We start from the raw sequence: 18,458 nt of genomic DNA on the forward strand, positions 1-18,458 counted from the left end.
GAAATAGAGTCTCTTTTCGCTTCATACAGGGTACGACGTCCGGTGGATCGCTAATTACCAGCCATCACCATCTCCGGTGGAAGTGAGGCTTACCTCAATACCAGTCAGTATTTAACCTTATTTGACAGATCATCCGGTGGAAGTTGACGCTCAGTTCGGTGTAATGACAGGAGGCTGTGGGTTACAACTAATTGGAATACCCTATGCTATGTTCTAAAAGCACTCCTGAAGACAACGGGGTTGGCGGATTCGAAATCGGCAAATATCACGCCGTTTCTTTGTCAACTTGCCGTAATTCGCTACAAATACTGCCAGAATTCAGTGACATGTCTCAGATAGCCGGAGTGAAAGAAAACACCTTGTATCATCATCAGTCGGTCCAACCTGCGAACCATCCTTGACAACACCCCACAACACCTGGTTCTCAACTTCACCATCTTTACCGTATTAGCGCAGGATTCACTTCCACCGGAGGTCTTAAATCAACTTCATCATGGAACTCACCTTGAAACTACAATAACCGTCCAGTCAACTCCTCCGATGTAACCCCCGCAGGTAAGACAAACACTCCCTAGTTGCCGTTGTCGGCAGTGGGACCTTGCAGCAAAGATCCGCAACCTCAACATCAACCCGACTTCCCCGCATCCATGACCAACAGTATAAAGGTTCAGACGGTGAACACGTCTTTTCTGGAAGTCGAGACGTGCTCGGACCAATTGTGAACTTTCGACAAGCGCAACCAGTTGATTCGTTGAGTTTCCGACGTGTTCAACACCTCGCGTACTTGTTTCGTCCAGCTCGGGCCATCATCACCCGAGACCTGCACAACTACCGAAGTCGCAGAAAACACGAACATCGCAGACATTTTGGGAGACAAGATGGCTGTAATTGACGAGAAACAAGGCGCAAACAGCGGTGATGCCGAAGCGGGAGTCACCAAACCTGTAAGTCATCATTCACAACCCCTTCTTCACTTCTCACCATCATGTTCTGTGATATTGACCCTTCCCAGGCTCACAATGAACAACCCCCCATCGATACCAAAGCCCAGAAAAGACTCATCTGGAAGCAAGATATCCGAATACTACCCCTTTGCGCATCAATTTACTTCCTCTCATTTCTCGACCGCTCCAACATCGGCAATGCCAAGATCCTCAACTCATCCACCCACGATGACATGCAGACCGCCACAGGCATGACGGACTACCAATTCAACATTGCACTGATGGTATTCGTCGTTGCATACGCCATATTCGAAGTCCCCTCCAACATCTTGCTGAAAAAGCTGCGTCCCAGCCGATGGCTGGCATTTCTGATGTTTTGCTGGGGCGCTCTAACTATTTGCTTAAGCGCGGGGAAGAACTTTGGCGGTGTAACTGCGTTGAGATTCCTTCTCGGGACGTTTGAAGCGGGTTTGTTCCCGGGATTAGTGTACTATTTGACATTTTGGTATAGACATAATGAACGGAGTGTTAGGTATGTGACTTGTGATGTGGGAAGTTGCAAAGTGCTGACTTATTAGGGTGGCTTTTATTCTTGCCTCGGCTACGTTGGCTGGTGCTGTATGTAACTTGGCTTTCAAAATACTAATACCAGAAAGCTGACGTGTGGAACAGTTTGGGGGAGCAATTGCCTACGGAATAGGCCACATCAACGGTGCCCATGGTCTTCGCGGCTGGCAATGGCTCTTCATCATCGAGGGCGTGCCTTCGTGCGTTTGCGCCGTCCTCGTTTTCTTCCTCCTACCCGATTACCCCGAGACAGCGAGCTGGCTTAGCAAGGCGGAACAAGATCTCGCTGTGCAAAGACTTGTACACGAGGGCAGTAAGGGAACACAACCAGCTATGACATGGGCTGATGCCAAGGCTACCCTGACGGATTGGCGACTGTACGGCCATTACGCCATCTACTTTGCCATCAGTCCTGGCTTTGCGAGCTTGAGTTTGTTTTCGCCATCGATTGTATCAGGGCTGGGGTATCAGGACCTCCAAGCCCAGCTATTTACAGTTACACCATGGGCAGTTGCTTATGGTACGTCAATCTCTGGGCCGTACACGACGGAAGTTCACACTGACAGCATACAGTTTGCCAACTAGTAGTCGCATATTCAGCAGACCACTTCAATGCCCGCGGCTTACACACCGCGGGAGCAGCAACCGTCGCCGCGATAGGCTTCATTGTTTCAGCTGTCCTGCCCCCGACGTCTTATTCATCAAGATACGGCGGCCTTATCCTCGCTACGTCCGGCGCGTTTTCAGCCATCCCTCCTCTTCTGGGTTGGCTTTCGTCGAATATGTACAGCACAGCAGCTACGGGACTAGCTATCGCCATCAATGTCAGCTGCGGCGGAGGGTTGGGCCAGATTCCTGGTGTTTGGATATACAAGGCGAGCGAAAAGAGCAAGGGATATCCCACAGGGCACTGGACGAATGCCGCCTTTCAGATATTTGTTGCTGTTGCCTCTGTTGGATTATGGATGTTTTATCGGCTCAAAAATAGGAAGTTGAGTGAAGAGGCACGGAGGAATGGCGTCGAGGCGACGCTCTTCAAACTGTGATGAACTGCAATTCTGCGCAAGATGTGGATATCGCCACGTCTTCAGTTAGTCTAGTAACTGTATGTCTAGGATTCCCTAATATCTAAGTTTTTGTTCTTGCTAACGTATGGACGATCTTTGCAAAGCATAGCTGGATACCCCTTTCTCTTCAATATTATTCTCCTTTGAATGGTCTGTCATGATTTTGGTAGTGTCGAACGACGAAGCTGGTCTACCGAGTCGTTTACATCCTTGAGGCCTGAATAGACGCCTGAATAGACTGATTCATCGAGTTGGGTCTTCAAATGATGGAAATGCAGACCGGAATTGGTGCGGGAAGCGAAATGTCGCCACGAGGAAACATCCATAATCAAGCTTTATTGAACGCCACGAGTCAAATATGTCACACCAAAAAGCCTCCGAGGCAAATACCGTCATATCAGCAACGAGATGTGATGAGGAGGAGCGACCAATGACATGCCAACTAACATTGTCTCATCACATTGCGACAGAAACTGGTCTTGCCACAAAATTTCCTCCCGTCCGCCCCAATGTACTGGATGATCAAGCTTTCAAGGAGGATCGAGTATCCGATTCACCGATATTTACTTGAGTACTATCATCCGCAGCAACAGCAGTATGATAAAGGTGCGACCGTGGGGTCATTCTCGACATATATAACGTTTTGGCGTGTCAGATACGCAATCTTACTTTGAAAAGTCTCTTTTCTTCTGGGTGAGCGGCGAACTATCACATGAGCGTGGTAGCATGTACCCTCTTCCGAAATTTCGCTTGCTCGCGACTTACAACGAGACCCGGGAGCAATTGTCTAGGCATGTCTTTCCGCACCCATGTACTTGGAAAAAGCAAAACAAAGACAGAAGTAAAACATGCACAAAAATCACGAGTACCGGGTCCGAGCTACCATGGCGGGCCGCCTAATAGCGCACTGATCACGATTTCGATTTGACCTGGAAAGGTACCAAGTGACATCACCAGTGTATTGGAGGATGATCGTCGCACATGGCGTCAAGCTGTCAGGAACCACAAAAGCAGCGGGTATAGCAGGCACAGGCATCTTGTAACTTTGACGGATGGATGCCAAAGCTTGGGGACACAAAGAAAATCTCAGATCCGGGTTGTTTACTCCGCATTCGGCTGCCCGCCACTCGGCTCCAAAGTAGTACGGCCCAGGACAATAAGAGATCGCCAGAAGCGGCGCGCACAAAATCAGGTATTAGTGCCGGTGGCGCCTTGAATAGCAATTTAGAAATTAAACTTGCCAGGCAAAAGTGACTACCGTATTCTCTCACGTAGAGTTGATTTCATGAACAGATCAGCACGCGGTGACGAAGGCAGATGGATGAAGCCATAAGCTGCAGGAGAAACGGATGTCCCTTCATTTTTGGCAACTCTTGCATGTTGTTGAGGTCTCGAATTGAGACATGAGCTCCAGTCCGAGTCGCAGTGACGCCACTGTTCCAGATAGCTGAAGCCCCTTGTGGTAGCTCGCCGTGTGCATCCCGTGTCTTGAAACCTGGCCAAGAATGGCCTTGGCACAATGATGAGCTTCAATATCTTGTCCATGATTTTGGCTTCTGGCCGAGCAGACACAGAAAAGGGCAGGATCGCATACCGGGTTATTTCCAAGGCAATATTTCTCTTTTATTTCTGTGAGTGTTCTCGGCCTCTTTTTGGAACATTGCTTGCATGGTTGTCATACTCTCCTAAGTCGCACTTGACACATACATGTTTGCATTTTACCCCGCCAGGACTTCGTGACACTTCGACTCTCCGTAGCACACATTCAATCGTGCATTTCCCGGGATCAAAGTCGCAAAGGCCTAGATCCATCTAGCTGTGGTCATACCAAGCTTAGTGTCATGCAGAAAGGGTCCCCTGACGAAAGCAGGCTAGAGCAGACTTCGTGTTTGATGGTAGATGAAGAAGAAATGCCGCTAGTGGTGACGACGACTGGACTGGACTGGACATTATCGCCGTGATGAAGCCACCGGGGGGGTTGTGACGGGAGGTGAGACGGAGAGTTGACAGGCCTGAGCTAAAGGCGGGAGGAAGATTGAAAATCAATCAAATTGGATGGTCTGGCGGAAATCCAAGGCGCCATTTTTTTGCAAATGGACTCAAGGATACTAGTAACCAGACATTCTAGCTCTGCACTGGTAGAATGCAAATGGAAGCTTGTTGGCGCTATTAACAAACGCTGGTGGTTTGATTTGGTGCGGGGTGTGATGTGACGTGAAGCAGAAAATTGACTTTCTGGATGAAGCATTGAGTGACACGGACGACTGAGCAAGTTGCGAGTCTGGCCAGAGTCTGGTGGCACGAAACCCAGGCAAGAGCTACCCACGCTGCCGTGCAGAATCAGGCAAGATGGTGCAGATGTCCAGTCCAGACCCCAAAGAACACAGGAGCAAGGGGACCATGGTAGCTTGTGATTGGCGAGGTGATGACCCAGGCCTGGCCTAGGCATGCGCTAGCGGGACCCACTATCGAGCATGTCTGGTGGCTATGACGTCGTTAGCTGGCGGATCCTTTTGGCAATCCCAGCTCATCTCAGAGAAATCCCAGAAGATATTTGCCTGGTCAAACTGGTCCAGCGTCATTATCTGGGGCGCTGGAGATGCTGGAGCTTTTGCCAAGCGCCCGATTGATGCACCGGGGCGGTGGTCAATGTTGACAGGAAATGAGAAAACTGTCACGATGAGGATCATTTCCTCCGCAAGTTGTGGACAGCGGCGAGAAAATGATGATACGATGGACAAGGAGCATGGCAAGCTTTGAAGGGGCGTGCACACGTCCATGTCTGTGGAAGTTCCGAGTCAGATCTCGGGCTGACATCACCAGGCCTCGCCTTGCTAGCCCTTGTTGCGGATGGGAAAAAAAAAAGGTCTAGTGCTTTTCACCTGCTTGACCCAATACTCTACTACAGCTCAATGGCCAGATACATGTAAGATTCATCGCAACATTCTAAGTTGCATCAATTTGGCTTCGCCGGTGCGCTTGGCCTTGTTCACAGTTCACCCCAGATAAAATGCTCTACATGTAGGAGTTCGTAGCACAGTGATTATGACTGACTGCCGCACAATTGACTGATACAAGACCAGACCTTACCAGATGTCATGCACAGGGTGCAGTCAGTCTCTCCGCCTGCGCAGTGCGATCGATCATGGACCCCGGACGACCAGGTCCGTCATCGCCGGGTTGAGCCTCAGCATATGATGACACCGATGATGCCACCGTCTCAGCAGACGGGTCGATCCCTTTATCAGCGGCCGGCTTGGGAACAATGCCGTGGACTTGTTGTAGTGAATCATGTTGCGTCGTGCTTTGCGTGGTGGCAAGGCATGCAAGTGGCCAACCTGGCGACATGGACGATGATTTGTAGTTCATCCATCTTTGAAGCTTTGGGATCGTGATATGGCAGGATATGAAGATACTTTGCGATACTACAACGAACAAAGAGAACGTTAGCAATTAAGGCCAACAGGACTGTATATATCTGTACTGCAATATGTCAGCATGCTATTCCGTGTTCTTTGTTGCGCACAACTTGTCGGATGAATCAAACATTTGGCCACGATGGCTGATGAGCATTGAAAGCATTGCAGTGACGAACATGACGGGATATGGAAGTCTACATGTCAACTGGTGCTTGGCTTCTATCCATTGATTGTGTTAGGCCTGGTCGAGCCTGATGACGCCCCACCAGACCACCGAAAGATGATCAGGTCCACTATAACCACCCACTGTTAGCACAAGAACACCGAAGCAGCCACTGTAGACCCCGCTGTGCCGCGTCCAACCCAGCTCAAGCTGCTTCCATTTGATGTCTGGTCTGGTCAACTCAATGTCAAGTCAGGTTGCCTCAAGCCCAGCCTAGCCTGGCACAGCCCGTCAAAAACTGGCTGGCACGAGGGCCAATTGCTGGGACCCAGCTCAGAGCTGGCTGTGACGCCTCAAGCGCACCATCAATCCGTAAGCAGCTTGACATGGAGCCTTGAAATCTGGTTTCTAATCCGCCTCAACTTTCCTTGCACACCAGACTTTCTTCCACAGCTTCCGCCCATCTCACCACCACCCGCTTTCCCTTCTTAATTTGCTTTCCATTGTTGCACATCATATCTTCTGGCCATATTTTCTAGCCTTCTGTCTCATCATCCGTCTGTCTACGAAACAATACAAGCATCACTGCGGCTTGTCGCTCCCCCGTTACTCACAGTCGATGCCGTTGCCCATCGAACCCCGCATCCACTCCGTCGCAAAGAATCAGACCAGAAACCAGAACCAGAACCAGAACCAGAACCAGAACCCAGTCAGTTGACTGTCACAAAGATTACGACGACCCGCGACTACTCGACCAAGAGGCTCCCAAGCCAAAATTATACAAATTTCACCCAGATATCTTTGCTGTTGGGATCTATCAATCACAGAGCACTGGAATTCGCAACTCGCAAACAAGTTCCTTAGTCGCTTTCTAGCGGCGCTCCCACGGCAGCCATGTCGACGATCCAACAGCTCAAGAACTTTATCCGCCATGGTATGTCGTTGTCGCATATGTAAACCCCTCGTTTCTCGTCACCATTCATCACCATCCCCGTTTACCCACCCCTGGCATTTGCCAGCCAGCCCATGACGGCATACCCCTTTGATTGTTTATCTTGTGCAATGGCCACCGTTGTGTGCGCCACTTGTTGCAGTCGAATGATTTTTGTTGACGCTCCCTGAAATAAATTTGTAATTTCAATACACTCAGTACTAACTCCAATTCTTTTTGTCATAAGGCAAACAAGCTCGCAGTGTCAACCTCGACGACGAGCCTTTGAAGAAGAATGATGTACCGCCTCCTCCTCCGATTAATCAAGACAGGAAGATGAACATCTCCGACCCCGCTCTGAACCAGCATCATGCTCCCAAGGAGCCAATGGAGGCATATTCGGAAGCTCCTGGAGATGCTCAGAACCGGGCTGCCCAAGCACACAACGCTGCTGCCCATCAAGCTGAGCCCGCCCAAAACGTAAATGCCCAGGCGAGGGGTACCTCTAAGAAGCGTGTCGATGATGCCAGTCTGGCGAAGCTCGTTGCCGAGGAGAACGCGAGCAGGGCCAAATTTCCTCGATATCCTGGCCTAGAACGATGGGAATTGATCGAAAAGATGGGCGACGGTGCGTTTAGTAACGTATATCGCGCCCGTGACTTGCAAGGCGATGCTGGTGAAGTTGCCATCAAGGTCGTTCGCAAATATGAAATGAATAGCATGCAAGTAAGTGTTATTGCTTTTGACGAGCGTATACACGTCGCTCTTTTGTCCCATTCCTTTTCTGATATGTATTTTACCGCTTCTTGTTGCGTGCCGTTCGTTTTGTCTGCGTTTGAATTTGTTTTTCTCCTTCAATCTTCATTTACACTGCTTTCCATTGCACGAGTCACTCTACAAAGTTTTGCGACCGGTTACCAACATTTGGGGGATTGTTCCCCGAATAGGGAGATAGGCATTTACATCCGGAATTCAAAAAGGCTCCGAAAGCAGCAGAGGTGCGAATACCATTCTCTTTTGTCAAAATGCTGTTTGTCGATTTCACATGCCGCATTGCTTTGCTTGTCGCTACGTATTAGGTTGTCTGTCCATTCAAGACAGATTTCCAGCCAAGGAAATTGGACGGACGCTAACCGCTTCTCTTCAGCGGTCGAACATCCTGAAAGAAGTCCAAATCATGCGCCAACTGGACCACCCGAATATAATCAAGCTCGTCGACTTTTCCGAATCGAAGCAGTATTACTACATCGTCCTCGAACTTGCCCCGGGTGGAGAGTTGTTTCACCAGATTGTCCGCCTCACATACTTTAGCGAGGAACTGTCCCGCCACGTAATTATTCGTGTAGCCCGAGCGTTGGAATACCTACACGAAGAGAAGGGTGTTGTCCATCGGTATGCCAAGTCTTCTATGGAAGGTTTCACTCATATTTGAAACGCTTTGACTAATCTTGTAACAGTGATATCAAGCCCGAAAACATCTTGTTTAACCCGATACCGTTTATTCCCTCCAAAGTCCCGAAACCGAAGCAACCAGGTGATGAGGACAAAGTGGATGAGGGCGAGTTTCTCCCCGGTAAAGGCGCAGGGGGCATAGGCGAGATCAAGATTGCCGACTTTGGGCTGTCGAAAATCGTTTGGGAGAGTTCGACCATGACGCCCTGTGGCACCGTTGGTTACACCGCACCTGAAATCGTCAAGGATGAACGATATTCCAAGTCGGTCGACATGTGGGCCCTCGGATGTGTCTTGTATACCCTGCTTTGCGGCTTCCCTCCATTCTATGACGAAAGCATCGAAGTCTTAACCGAAAAGGTGGCAAAGGGGCAATACACATTCTTGTCGCCCTGGTGGGACGACATTTCCAAGTCAGCCAAGGATCTCATTTCTCATCTGTTGACTGTCGATCCTGATAAACGGTACACCATTCGAGAGTTCCTTGCCCACCCGTGGATTCAGGGCACCGGGCCGACACCCTATGAGGAGAAGAGGAAGTCGGAGGCTGTGCTTCGAGGATTCGACGCCAGCAAGCTGGAGGATGTTGGCAAGCGATACGACTTTAGGTCGCCCGGTGCCGTCAATTTGCGTGAGGTATTCGATGTCAGTTATGCTGTCCACCGTCAAGAAGAAGAAGGCAAAAGACGTGCCCAGGTCGGGGTTAGAGCCGGTGGCATGGGCAAGCCTTTGGGTGGATTGAATGAGGAAGAAGAGGACGGCGATGAAATGCAAGTCGACCAGGTCCAAAACAAAGCACCAAATGCCGGTGGTACCCGGGCCCTCGAACAGAGCATGCGCAATACCAATATCCGAGACCAAGAGGCTCATACTCGGGGACGAGAACGTGAACGAGCCCCTGCTGCTGCTGCTGCTGCTGCTGAAAAAGGATATGGTCAGCATTCAGCAGCCGTTACAGCAGCGGCGAGACAACAAGTTCGAGACAGGAACCGTCAAAAAGGCGCGTTTGAACTAAATCTGGAAAATGCTACATTGCTTGGCAAGCGTGGAAAAAAGATCCCCGCCATGGGTGCATGAACAGACGGTGCTGTCGAAATATGAACAAGAAATAGACAAACTGTCCTGGCCAAGACCTAGACGCCTTTGTTTTTTTTTTTTTTTTATATATCCCGCGACGTGGATTCAGCAGAAAGAATTCTCATCTAGCAGGACATAATGTTCCGGACACAGCAGAAGAACCGCAACGGAGGGCGTTTCCTGGTACATGCGTCACATTTTGTCATTGGCTCTCTTTATTTTCTTCCCCATCTACCGAGATTCTCATATTTTAGTCCCTTAGCGGTGGTAGGGTAAATGGACCATTATTAGCCTTTATTTGGAGGCGTTGGAAACATTGAAACCGGGTTGTTTTGTGCCATTTTTTGCGTGTCAACGAATCTCGAGCTGGAGGACTCGAGTACATAGGAGAGCTGATGCCGCGGTGCTTGAAGCATTTGTCGGGTGCAGGTGCTGTGAGATGGGTTACATTATAGGGAGTTCTGGCAATATGTACATTTTTGTTGAGTATTTCAATAAACGATATGCAAGTGTCTAGGCGGTGTCTTATTTGGCATGTTTTGTGATTCCTGTACATTTGATATTTTTCAGCCACTATCCCCATTGCATGCTTCTTTGTCGAATTCGATATCGTGTATACGTCAATGGAACATCCATCCAAAGCTACCAAACATATCAACCAAAGTTGGCCAATCGCCCCAGCTTCCTCCTCAAACTACCACTCCTCTTCTCAGCATCAAAATCAATATCATCAGCCTCACACACCCCCGCCGTAACCAAAGCCCCCTTCATAGCAGGCCATCTTGCCAAACAAGAATCCAAAAATTCCCTCCCGCAGAGACACTCCAGCCCATCCTCCGGCGACACCACACGCCCATCTTCCCCCATTTTCTCCAAAACCCAGCCCAGATCCCTCAAACAAATAACCTCTCTGAAACCCAGCCCCCTACGCACATTCACCAAAAACGTCCTGGCCAAATCATCCGCCAAACAAGGCAGACTCAACACATTTCCCCCACCAACACCCGTCACAAGCCGTCGCTTTAGCTGTTCCCCTCTGAAATGGGGATGATTCGCACGCAGCGTAATGTGCCGTCAGATAGAGGGATACCTATATCGTTCGGGATGGGTGAGAGGGATAGACCCTGTGATATTGCCCAGCATTTGAGAATCTCAACGGACGGCTCGACGACGAGGAGGCTGCGGAAGGGGGGGTGCGTGAGCCGTGCTGCCGTGGTAGAGGAGGGCTGAGGGGCCACATACTGCGTGGGGGATGTGTGGAAAGTATTTTCCTATGACGGAGATGAGTTCTTGGATTTGGGTGGGGGAGAGGGGTGATTGGAGGGGGGGGGTGGTGTTTGTGGGATTGATTTTGCGGTTGTGTTGGGGGGCGAATGGTTTTGATGTCTGTATGGGGATGTTGGGAGGGACGGGAGGGTGATAACGTGTAGTTTGTGTGGAATGGTGGGTTTTTCTGGATAGCGATTTCGCCATTGCTATGTGCGAATATCGAGTTTCGTGGTGGATGGAGTGTGTGAGCGTTGCTTCTTTCGTCTAGCCGTGATGATAACTGATGGAAGAGTTGTTGTGATGCTGTGTTGGGGTTGATCAAGACTGAAGCTGGCCGCGGTTTTTGAGCGGTATAAGTAGTTTCTTTGACTGCCGAACCCGTTTTTGGTAGAGTGTGAGTCGTCAGGCTCTGTTGAGAGACGATAAAAGAGGTATCAGCCGGAACTTGTGAAGCTATCAATGGGATACGGGATTGATCCAGGACAGTGGGCCGTGGTTTTGTGGAAGGAATCGTCGTTGGATTGTTAGTATGAAGCGATTTCGACGAGACGGTCGCCTCAGAATGAAACGAATCAAGCAAGGATACTGTATTGACAGACCACGCGTCCGCATCCTCGACCAAGTCCAACCTTATTCTCACATCAGAATCATAACTCATCAGCTTGGGAACAGTCTTCCGAACACAAGATGTGGCAAGATTCGTAGGGAGAAGGACAGGTCTTTGTCTAGCCACCCTGAGTCTGGAGAACATGCCCGTAAAGCGATTTAGGGCCATGTTGGCGTGCGCGATTGATGGCGGAATGTTGGGATGAAAGTTGTTTCCTCTTGTTGCCTCGTCGGTGTGTCATGTTCAGATTTGTATGTTGACCGGGGGGGGGGGGGGTTAGAGGCCTAGGATATTTGAACTTACATCGATCATTGGTTTGTGAAGGACTGTGAATGTGTCAAAGTGCATTCGGAAGGGTAGTTCACTGAGAAATAGACATTCACGGGTGAGCTCACTCATCCAGGGATAGCCACTCCATCAATCCCAAGTGGTCTTGCAATCTGAAATCGACATGTGTGTTCTGCCGGTAACTCGCGTTGATTTTGGTTGAATTGCGGGCCTCTAAATCGTCTTATCCCATTCGACTCCAACGCCTAGTATTTAATCTTACAATGTACGGTCCCCGAAGGGAGAGATATGTAATTCCCTCCAACCAAACCGCTTTATAACTCCTCCTCCGTGTCCATACGCTCTCCATTGGCCTGTCCAGACTGCCCTTCCTTCCTGGGCATCGTGGCTTCCTTATCAATCATCTGTCTAGAAACAGCAACGATGTTGTCTTCAATCAATTCCTGTCCAACGTCCTCCAAGTGCTTCTTGGGGTCCAGTTTGCCGACATAGCGCGTTTTTAGCTGCTCCTTAGTCAACTCTGTCTCCTCCTTGACTCGCTTCTCGTAGCCGTCTGCCAAGCTGACCAGGCGCTGCAGTCGCTCCTTGTTCTTGTCGCCTTCTGAGTGGAAGTCGTTCATTTCCAATGCCTCGGTCCACACATGTTTGTGGAGGTTCATCAGCATGTTTTCTTCGAGAGCAGTTTTACGGTAGTTGATGCCAATTGAGTAGTAGTGTCGGTTCAGACCGTGAATGAGAGCCTGGATCGAAGGCTTGTTCAGGTGACCCAAGTTGCTGGTGCTTTGACGGGGCTCCTGACCCATCATCAAAAGCTGTGGGTTAATCAAGCGGAAAGCGTCGATGACGACCTTGCCCTTGACTGACTGGATTGGATCGACGACGACAGCGACGGCTCGTGGGTTCAGCTGCTCAAACGATTGTTGGGTGTTGATATCGACGGACGACAACCAGCAGCCAAAGCCAGGATGTGAGTGGTACCAGCCAACGACTGATTCAGGTCTGTTCATCCCTTCCGTCAGCATCAATTCTGAGATTGAAACGGTGAGGTGCATGCATCGTCGAAGCCTTACCTTCCTGTTTGTCTCAACATGTCCATCATCTTAGTCTGAAAAACCGGATCGACAGCTTCGACGCTGACTCCCGTGCCGCTCTGAGGCATAGCAAAGACGTCCATGACTTTGACTGTGAAATCGTCCACAAACTCTCCCAGCATGAGACCCATGACTTCCATGGGCACACCAGCGCGACCATGTCGCAACATCTTCAGCAAAGCCAACGACGAAATGTAAACCGTCTCAGAGTTATCTATGAGGTTCGTGTTGTCCTACAACCGCGTAGAGGTGCCCACATTAGCGTTCTGCGATGGCAGCCAGAGCTGAAGAAGCTTCAGAGCTACACTTACCGTGCCATGGGCAGCTCCTCCAAGGCCTCCCATGCCACCACCAAGTAGATTCCTAAATCGCTCCATTTCGAAGAATTAAACTCTTGTTGTAGAAGAAGGCGTGAGAAAAGGACCACTGTCAAGAAATCAGATTCTGATGTTCTCGACTCAAGTGGTTTGTGCTGGGGTTTTGGTTGCGCTGGAGCTTGTCTCGCGTTGACGCCAGCATCGGCAGCCTGCTTGGAGTGACAAGCTGAGTAATGAAATCACGTGAGCCCGCCGCAGGAGTTCCCGTTTGTTCACGCGCCACACGAGATCTTGCATCTCCTTTGTTTCGCCAATGGCGAAGCTGTGGCTTGCTGGCTCGTCTTTCACAGCCAAACGTTTGGCCCAGCCGTGGCCCAGGCTCAACTTTAATCCGCGCCTCGCCGCGAGCACCAGTCGGCGTGAGCCCAGTCGCGATCTTCCCTGAGGCGCATCCTTTAAGAATTGCAACTTCTCTCACCTTGCGGCTTTGTGCAACAATGCAGCTTGCCCTTTAGACGCCACTGCCCGTCTCCACGCTCTTATACTTTAAGCATCTTTCTCTGTCCTTAGGGTCGCTTCTTCTACTCCTCAGACTCTGCAATCCCAGTCCTCCGCTGCGATGGGCGACTCTAACTTGGCCCAGGCCCAGGCCCAGCTGGGCTCTGTTGCCCTCAACGGCTCGTCGCCAAAGAAGGTAGCCTATTTTTATGACTCCGATATTGGTAACTATGCCTATGTTACTGGTCATCCTATGAAACCTCATCGAATTCGTCTTGCGCATAGCTTGATCATGCAGTACAACTTGTACCAGAAGATGGAAATTTACGTGAGTCCTCTCGACTTCAGGTCACCCATTCAAATAGCACAGTTACTAATTTGGGTCCAGCGTGCCAAACCAGCGACTAGGGGCGAAATGACACAATTCCATACCGATGACTATATTGACTTCTTGCAAAAAGTCACACCAGACAACATGGACAGCTACATGCGCGAGCAGGGCAAATACAATGTCGGTGACGACTGTCCTGTCTTTGATGGCTTGTTCGAGTTTTGTGGGATCAGTGCTGGTGGAAGCATGGAAGGCGCTGCTCGCCTCAATAGACAAAAATGTGACATTGCTGTCAACTGGGCTGGTGGTTTACATCACGCTAAGAAGTGCGAAGCAAGTGGCTTCTGCTACGTCAATGGTAAGTTTCTTAGACCTTAACTCACTGCGATGGGACAGCATCTCATGATTTGCAGACATCGTTCTCGGCATTCTCGAACTCCTCCGATTTATGAAGCGCGTCCTGTACATCGACATCGACGTCCACCATGGCGATGGTGTTGAGGAAGCCTTTTATACGACCGATCGTGTCATGACGGTATCCTTCCACAAGTACGGTGAATACTTTCCAGGCACGGGTGAACTCCGAGACATTGGTATTGGGCAGGGCAAGAACTATTCCGTCAACTTCCCACTCCGTGACGGCATTACCGATCAGACCTACAAATCAATCTTCGAGCCTGTCATTGAGAGCGTCATGAAGTACTACCAGCCAGAGGCCGTCGTTCTCCAGTGTGGCGGTGACAGTTTGTCCGGCGATCGCCTGGGCTGCTTCAACCTGAGCATGGACGGCCACGCTAACTGCGTGAACTACGTCAAGAGCTTCGGGCTGCCGACCTTGGTCCTAGGCGGCGGCGGCTACACAATGAGAAACGTTGCTCGTACTTGGGCATATGAAACTGGTGTTCTGGTTGGTCAAGAAATGGATCGCACACTACCATACAATGAATACTACGAAGTGAGTTCCAGGTTTCGCCCCCACAATAAGACGTCGGTACCATGGCTAACCACCTGAAATAAAGTACTACGCTCCGGATTTCGAACTCAATGTGCGATCCTCCAACATGGAAAATTCAAACAGTCGTGAATATCTAGATAAGATCACGGCAGCCGTCATTGACAATCTCCGTCAGACCGGCCCTGCCCCCTCAGTTCAGATGCAAGATGTGCCTCGCAAGCCATTTGGTGGCATGACCGACGAGGAAGAAGCTGAGCTAGACGACTTGGACGAGGACGAAAACAAAGATGTTCGCATGACGGAGCATCGCTGGGATAAGCATGTTGAAAATGGAGCCGAATTCGAGGCAAGCGACGACGACGAAATGGCTGCTGCAAATGGTGCAACTCGAAGCAATGGGAACAAGCGGACTTTCACTGACTTCAAAGACACCGACCCTGCAGAGAAGCGTGGCAGCAAGTCGCCCAAGGAGAAAGAGGACGACGGCAGCAAGGAAAACGCCGAAGTCGAAGTTGAAGTCGAAGTGGAGGCCGAAGCCCCTGACGGCAACGACGACACCATTGAGGATGTCGGAGCTACCGAAGAGCAGGACAAGGATGTTGCTGATGAGCAAGAAAAGCCAGAAGAGAAGGAAGACGAAAGCGTAAAGAAACAAAAAGTCGACGCCGATGGCGATGTTGGTATGGCCGACTCGTCCGTGGCAGAAGAAGCCCCAATCAAGAAGGAGGAGGGCGAACCTGAACCTGCCCCCGAGACGCAAAAGGCGCCCGAGCAGCCAACAGAAGACAAGTCAGGTGAAGAGAAGTCTGAGAAGCCTGCCGAGACCGAGACGAAAGAGTCCACCGATACCAAGGCTGACGAAGAGCCTCCGGCTGAGAAGGAAACCGAAAAGCCAACCGAGAAAGCAGACGAGGCCCAAGCGGCATCAGAAGCAGAGGCTGGGGCAGAAGCCATGGAAGTGGACGAGAAAGACAAGCCTGACAACAAGGCTGAGGACGAGGATGCATCCAAGTAACAACAGAAAGCAATGGTCTTTAAATCAGGGACGTGGGTTACTTTACCGGCCAGCGAGAGATGTATTTTATTCGAAACTTTCAGCGAATGTCGCACGATATCGGCTTCTCTAGCCGTGTTTAGACATGATGTATTGTAACTACTCGGGACAGGCTGGCCAGGTGTGGCGTTTTCGGCGTACAAGGCATAGCGGTGCTACAAAGTCAGTTGGGACTGGAGGTTTGCGTCAAGCAGAGCCGTTTGGTTATTGGCTGCTTTTTGTAACCTGATGAACTTTGAATTTAGCCAAGTACAGAATTGATCATTGTTTTAATAAGTATTGTGACTGAAAGTGATTGGAGCTCATTCTTTGGCGACAGTAATGATGTCTGGTTTGAATGGATGCATGGACAGTGGCCAAGCCAAGCGCCAGTCGAAAGCTCCATTATAAAAATCCCAGCCTCGAATTGATCAATTGCTGTCCCTCCCCCACCAAGCCTTATGTATCTCCACCAAGAAAGCCGCCTGACACTTTTTTGCTTTCTTGGTTCGACCAGGATTGGAGCCTATCTGAAGTCAACTGGTGTCTGGCACTGGGTGCTTTTATGCGGGGACCAAAATTTCAATGTCGGTTCAGTTCACCACGCCACCATCCATCCCGACACCAACCTCAGAATTGAATGAATGTCCGTAGCTTGACCGCTAGGCACAGGATTTGCTCCTCGTCCATTGTGATCTGGCGTGACTTGGCGAAATAGTTACACATTCACAATTTCTCGGTGATTCCTGCCACTGCAGTTGAGCGCTGCCAAAAAGCTCTCTCTTTCCTCGACTCCTACAGATCAGCCTCGCAGGAAGCGACCACCCGACAAGAAACTCTGAGTCACCCACCAAACCACCAACAAAATGCCCGCCTCAGTGGCACCTGCCGCCGCAGGCGAGAGCGATGCGGAAACCGCGAAGTTCGCCGTCTGGAAAGAAGCTCTTTACGAGCGGTGCAAAGAAGCAGGTCCTGGGAACGACTTGTTCTCGCAGGAGGACTTGCTGCGGCTCGATGTGATCCCTAACAAGGATTTATTGCTGCTGGCGCGAGTGGTGCAGTCGCTGAGTGATGATAAGCTCTTCATTACCATGAGAGAGGCCAGCGGACAGGTACTTTGGAAATGGCGAGATGCGCAAGAAGCTCACAAGTAAGTCTGCGTGGCAGGTCTTCATGAATTGGGAAGAAAGGACTAATTGAATGTCTAGATACAAGCAATGCTCGACCGACGAACAAGTAATGGTCTACTCTCTGATCGACGACTCGGGCGGCGACGGTATCTGGTCACAGACGCTCCAGAAGCGACTCAACATGCACGACAGCGTGCTCAAGAATGCGCTCAAGCAGCTCCAGACAAAGGGCCTCATTGCGCCGTTCAAAAATGTCGAACACCCCAATAAGAAGATGTATATCAAGGCGTCCATCAGGCCGAGCGACCGCGCCACCGGTGGACCATGGTACACGGATCAGAATCTCGACGAGGCCTTCATCGAGGAGTTGCAGCGCGTCGTGTTTGATTTTGTCAAGCGCTCCAGCGGCTATCTCAGCACTCATGGAGGCAGCAGAAGCCAGGTGCCCAAGAAGGGGGTTGTCAAGGGTACAGCTGCGGACAAGGGCAAGAAGCGCGACGCAAGTGAGATGAGTAAACCGCCCGCCAAGGCAGTCAAGACTTCTGCAGGTGCGACGGCCAGACGAGAGGCGGCGCTGCTGCCTCTTCCTGCCGGGTACACGGCGTATCCGACAGTTCGAGATATCGCTCGCCTCTTGTCAAGTAGTGGTATTACGAATAACACCATCTTGTCGGAGGAGGATGTCAAGAAGCTCGTGGACGTGTTGGTGTGGGATAACCTCCTCGAGCCTATCAAGATTGCGGGCAGGATGGGGTATCGTGTCGCCCGAGTTGCAAAGCAGTCGACGGAAAGTTGGGCTGGCAGGGAAGATCCCACGGGCAGAGATGGCGGTCCAGAGCCGTATATCAGTCCGTATACTGAAGCTCCCTGTGGAAAATGTCCTGTTTTTGAGATCTGCGAGGAGGGAGGACCCGTTGGGCCCAGTAACTGTGAATACTTCAAGAGGTGGCTTGGTGCGGACTTGATGTAGCTCCGGTCATTGTTGGGCGGCATGGGTAGGCAATGTTGTGAACTGCTTGTATGAGTACAGGGGCAAGGTGGTGGTCTCAGTCAGGTTCGGGGATTCTTCATTTGAAAATTCGTGCATGGCTTAGGAGTTTATGGTTGGCTATTAGTGAATTTCTTGGCCCTTTTATCTGGAATCAACCAAATGTTGGTCGGGCGAGCATGGCATGGCGCATGGGCAAAAAAATGAACAAAAATAGAGCAGAAACGGCTACACCGTTAGGCATATCCATGGTTTAAAGAACATGTCTTCATTTAACAGAAGTCCAACACGCAAAGCGCATTACGTCGTAAATTGTTCACAATGATGGTTA

General features: G+C 50.4%; 6 protein-coding genes across 6 annotated transcripts; 4 read left to right on the plus strand and 2 right to left on the minus strand.

The window, feature by feature from the left end:
* Positions 1 to 878: 878 nt before the first annotated feature.
* Positions 879 to 2,557, plus strand: VFPPC_08828 (MFS transporter; the record flags this gene model as incomplete). The annotated part of the gene is made up of 5 exons (XM_018287470.1): positions 879 to 944; positions 1,013 to 1,476; positions 1,523 to 1,562; positions 1,617 to 2,031; positions 2,085 to 2,557. 5 exons carry the CDS (start codon positions 879 to 881, stop codon positions 2,555 to 2,557), a joined length of 1,458 nt encoding a protein of 485 aa, XP_018140486.1.
* Positions 2,558 to 3,832: 1,275 nt separating this feature from the next.
* On the minus strand, positions 3,833 to 4,257 carry VFPPC_18049 (hypothetical protein; the record flags this gene model as incomplete). The annotated part of the gene is made up of 2 exons (XM_022429709.1): positions 3,833 to 4,088; positions 4,190 to 4,257. 2 exons carry the CDS (start codon positions 4,255 to 4,257, stop codon positions 3,833 to 3,835), a joined length of 324 nt encoding a protein of 107 aa, XP_022285269.1.
* A 2,797-nt stretch (positions 4,258 to 7,054) lies between these two features.
* On the plus strand, positions 7,055 to 9,620 carry VFPPC_08826 (serine/threonine-protein kinase srk1; the record flags this gene model as incomplete). The annotated part of the gene is made up of 4 exons (XM_018287468.1): positions 7,055 to 7,094; positions 7,339 to 7,817; positions 8,239 to 8,483; positions 8,549 to 9,620. The coding sequence occupies 4 exons, from the start codon at positions 7,055 to 7,057 to the stop codon at positions 9,618 to 9,620; spliced, it is 1,836 nt and encodes a 611-aa protein (XP_018140484.1).
* A 2,478-nt stretch (positions 9,621 to 12,098) lies between these two features.
* VFPPC_08824 (26S proteasome regulatory subunit RPN11) lies at positions 12,099 to 13,252 on the minus strand (the record flags this gene model as incomplete). The annotated part of the gene is made up of 3 exons (XM_018287466.1): positions 12,099 to 12,783; positions 12,855 to 13,108; positions 13,187 to 13,252. The coding sequence occupies 3 exons, from the start codon at positions 13,250 to 13,252 to the stop codon at positions 12,099 to 12,101; spliced, it is 1,005 nt and encodes a 334-aa protein (XP_018140482.1).
* Positions 13,253 to 13,811: 559 nt separating this feature from the next.
* Positions 13,812 to 15,991, plus strand: VFPPC_08823 (histone deacetylase RPD3; the record flags this gene model as incomplete). Its single annotated transcript, XM_018287465.1, has 4 exons — positions 13,812 to 14,018; positions 14,079 to 14,379; positions 14,435 to 14,976; positions 15,041 to 15,991. The coding sequence occupies 4 exons, from the start codon at positions 13,812 to 13,814 to the stop codon at positions 15,989 to 15,991; spliced, it is 2,001 nt and encodes a 666-aa protein (XP_018140481.1).
* An 884-nt stretch (positions 15,992 to 16,875) lies between these two features.
* Positions 16,876 to 18,109, plus strand: VFPPC_08822 (DNA-directed RNA polymerase III subunit Rpc34; the record flags this gene model as incomplete). Its single annotated transcript, XM_018287464.1, has 2 exons — positions 16,876 to 17,159; positions 17,218 to 18,109. The coding sequence occupies 2 exons, from the start codon at positions 16,876 to 16,878 to the stop codon at positions 18,107 to 18,109; spliced, it is 1,176 nt and encodes a 391-aa protein (XP_018140480.1).
* Positions 18,110 to 18,458: the final 349 nt, after the last annotated feature.

This window comes from Pochonia chlamydosporia, chromosome 6 (assembly GCF_001653235.2).
Source record: "Pochonia chlamydosporia 170 chromosome 6, whole genome shotgun sequence".
NCBI lineage: Eukaryota > Fungi > Ascomycota > Sordariomycetes > Hypocreales > Clavicipitaceae > Pochonia > Pochonia chlamydosporia.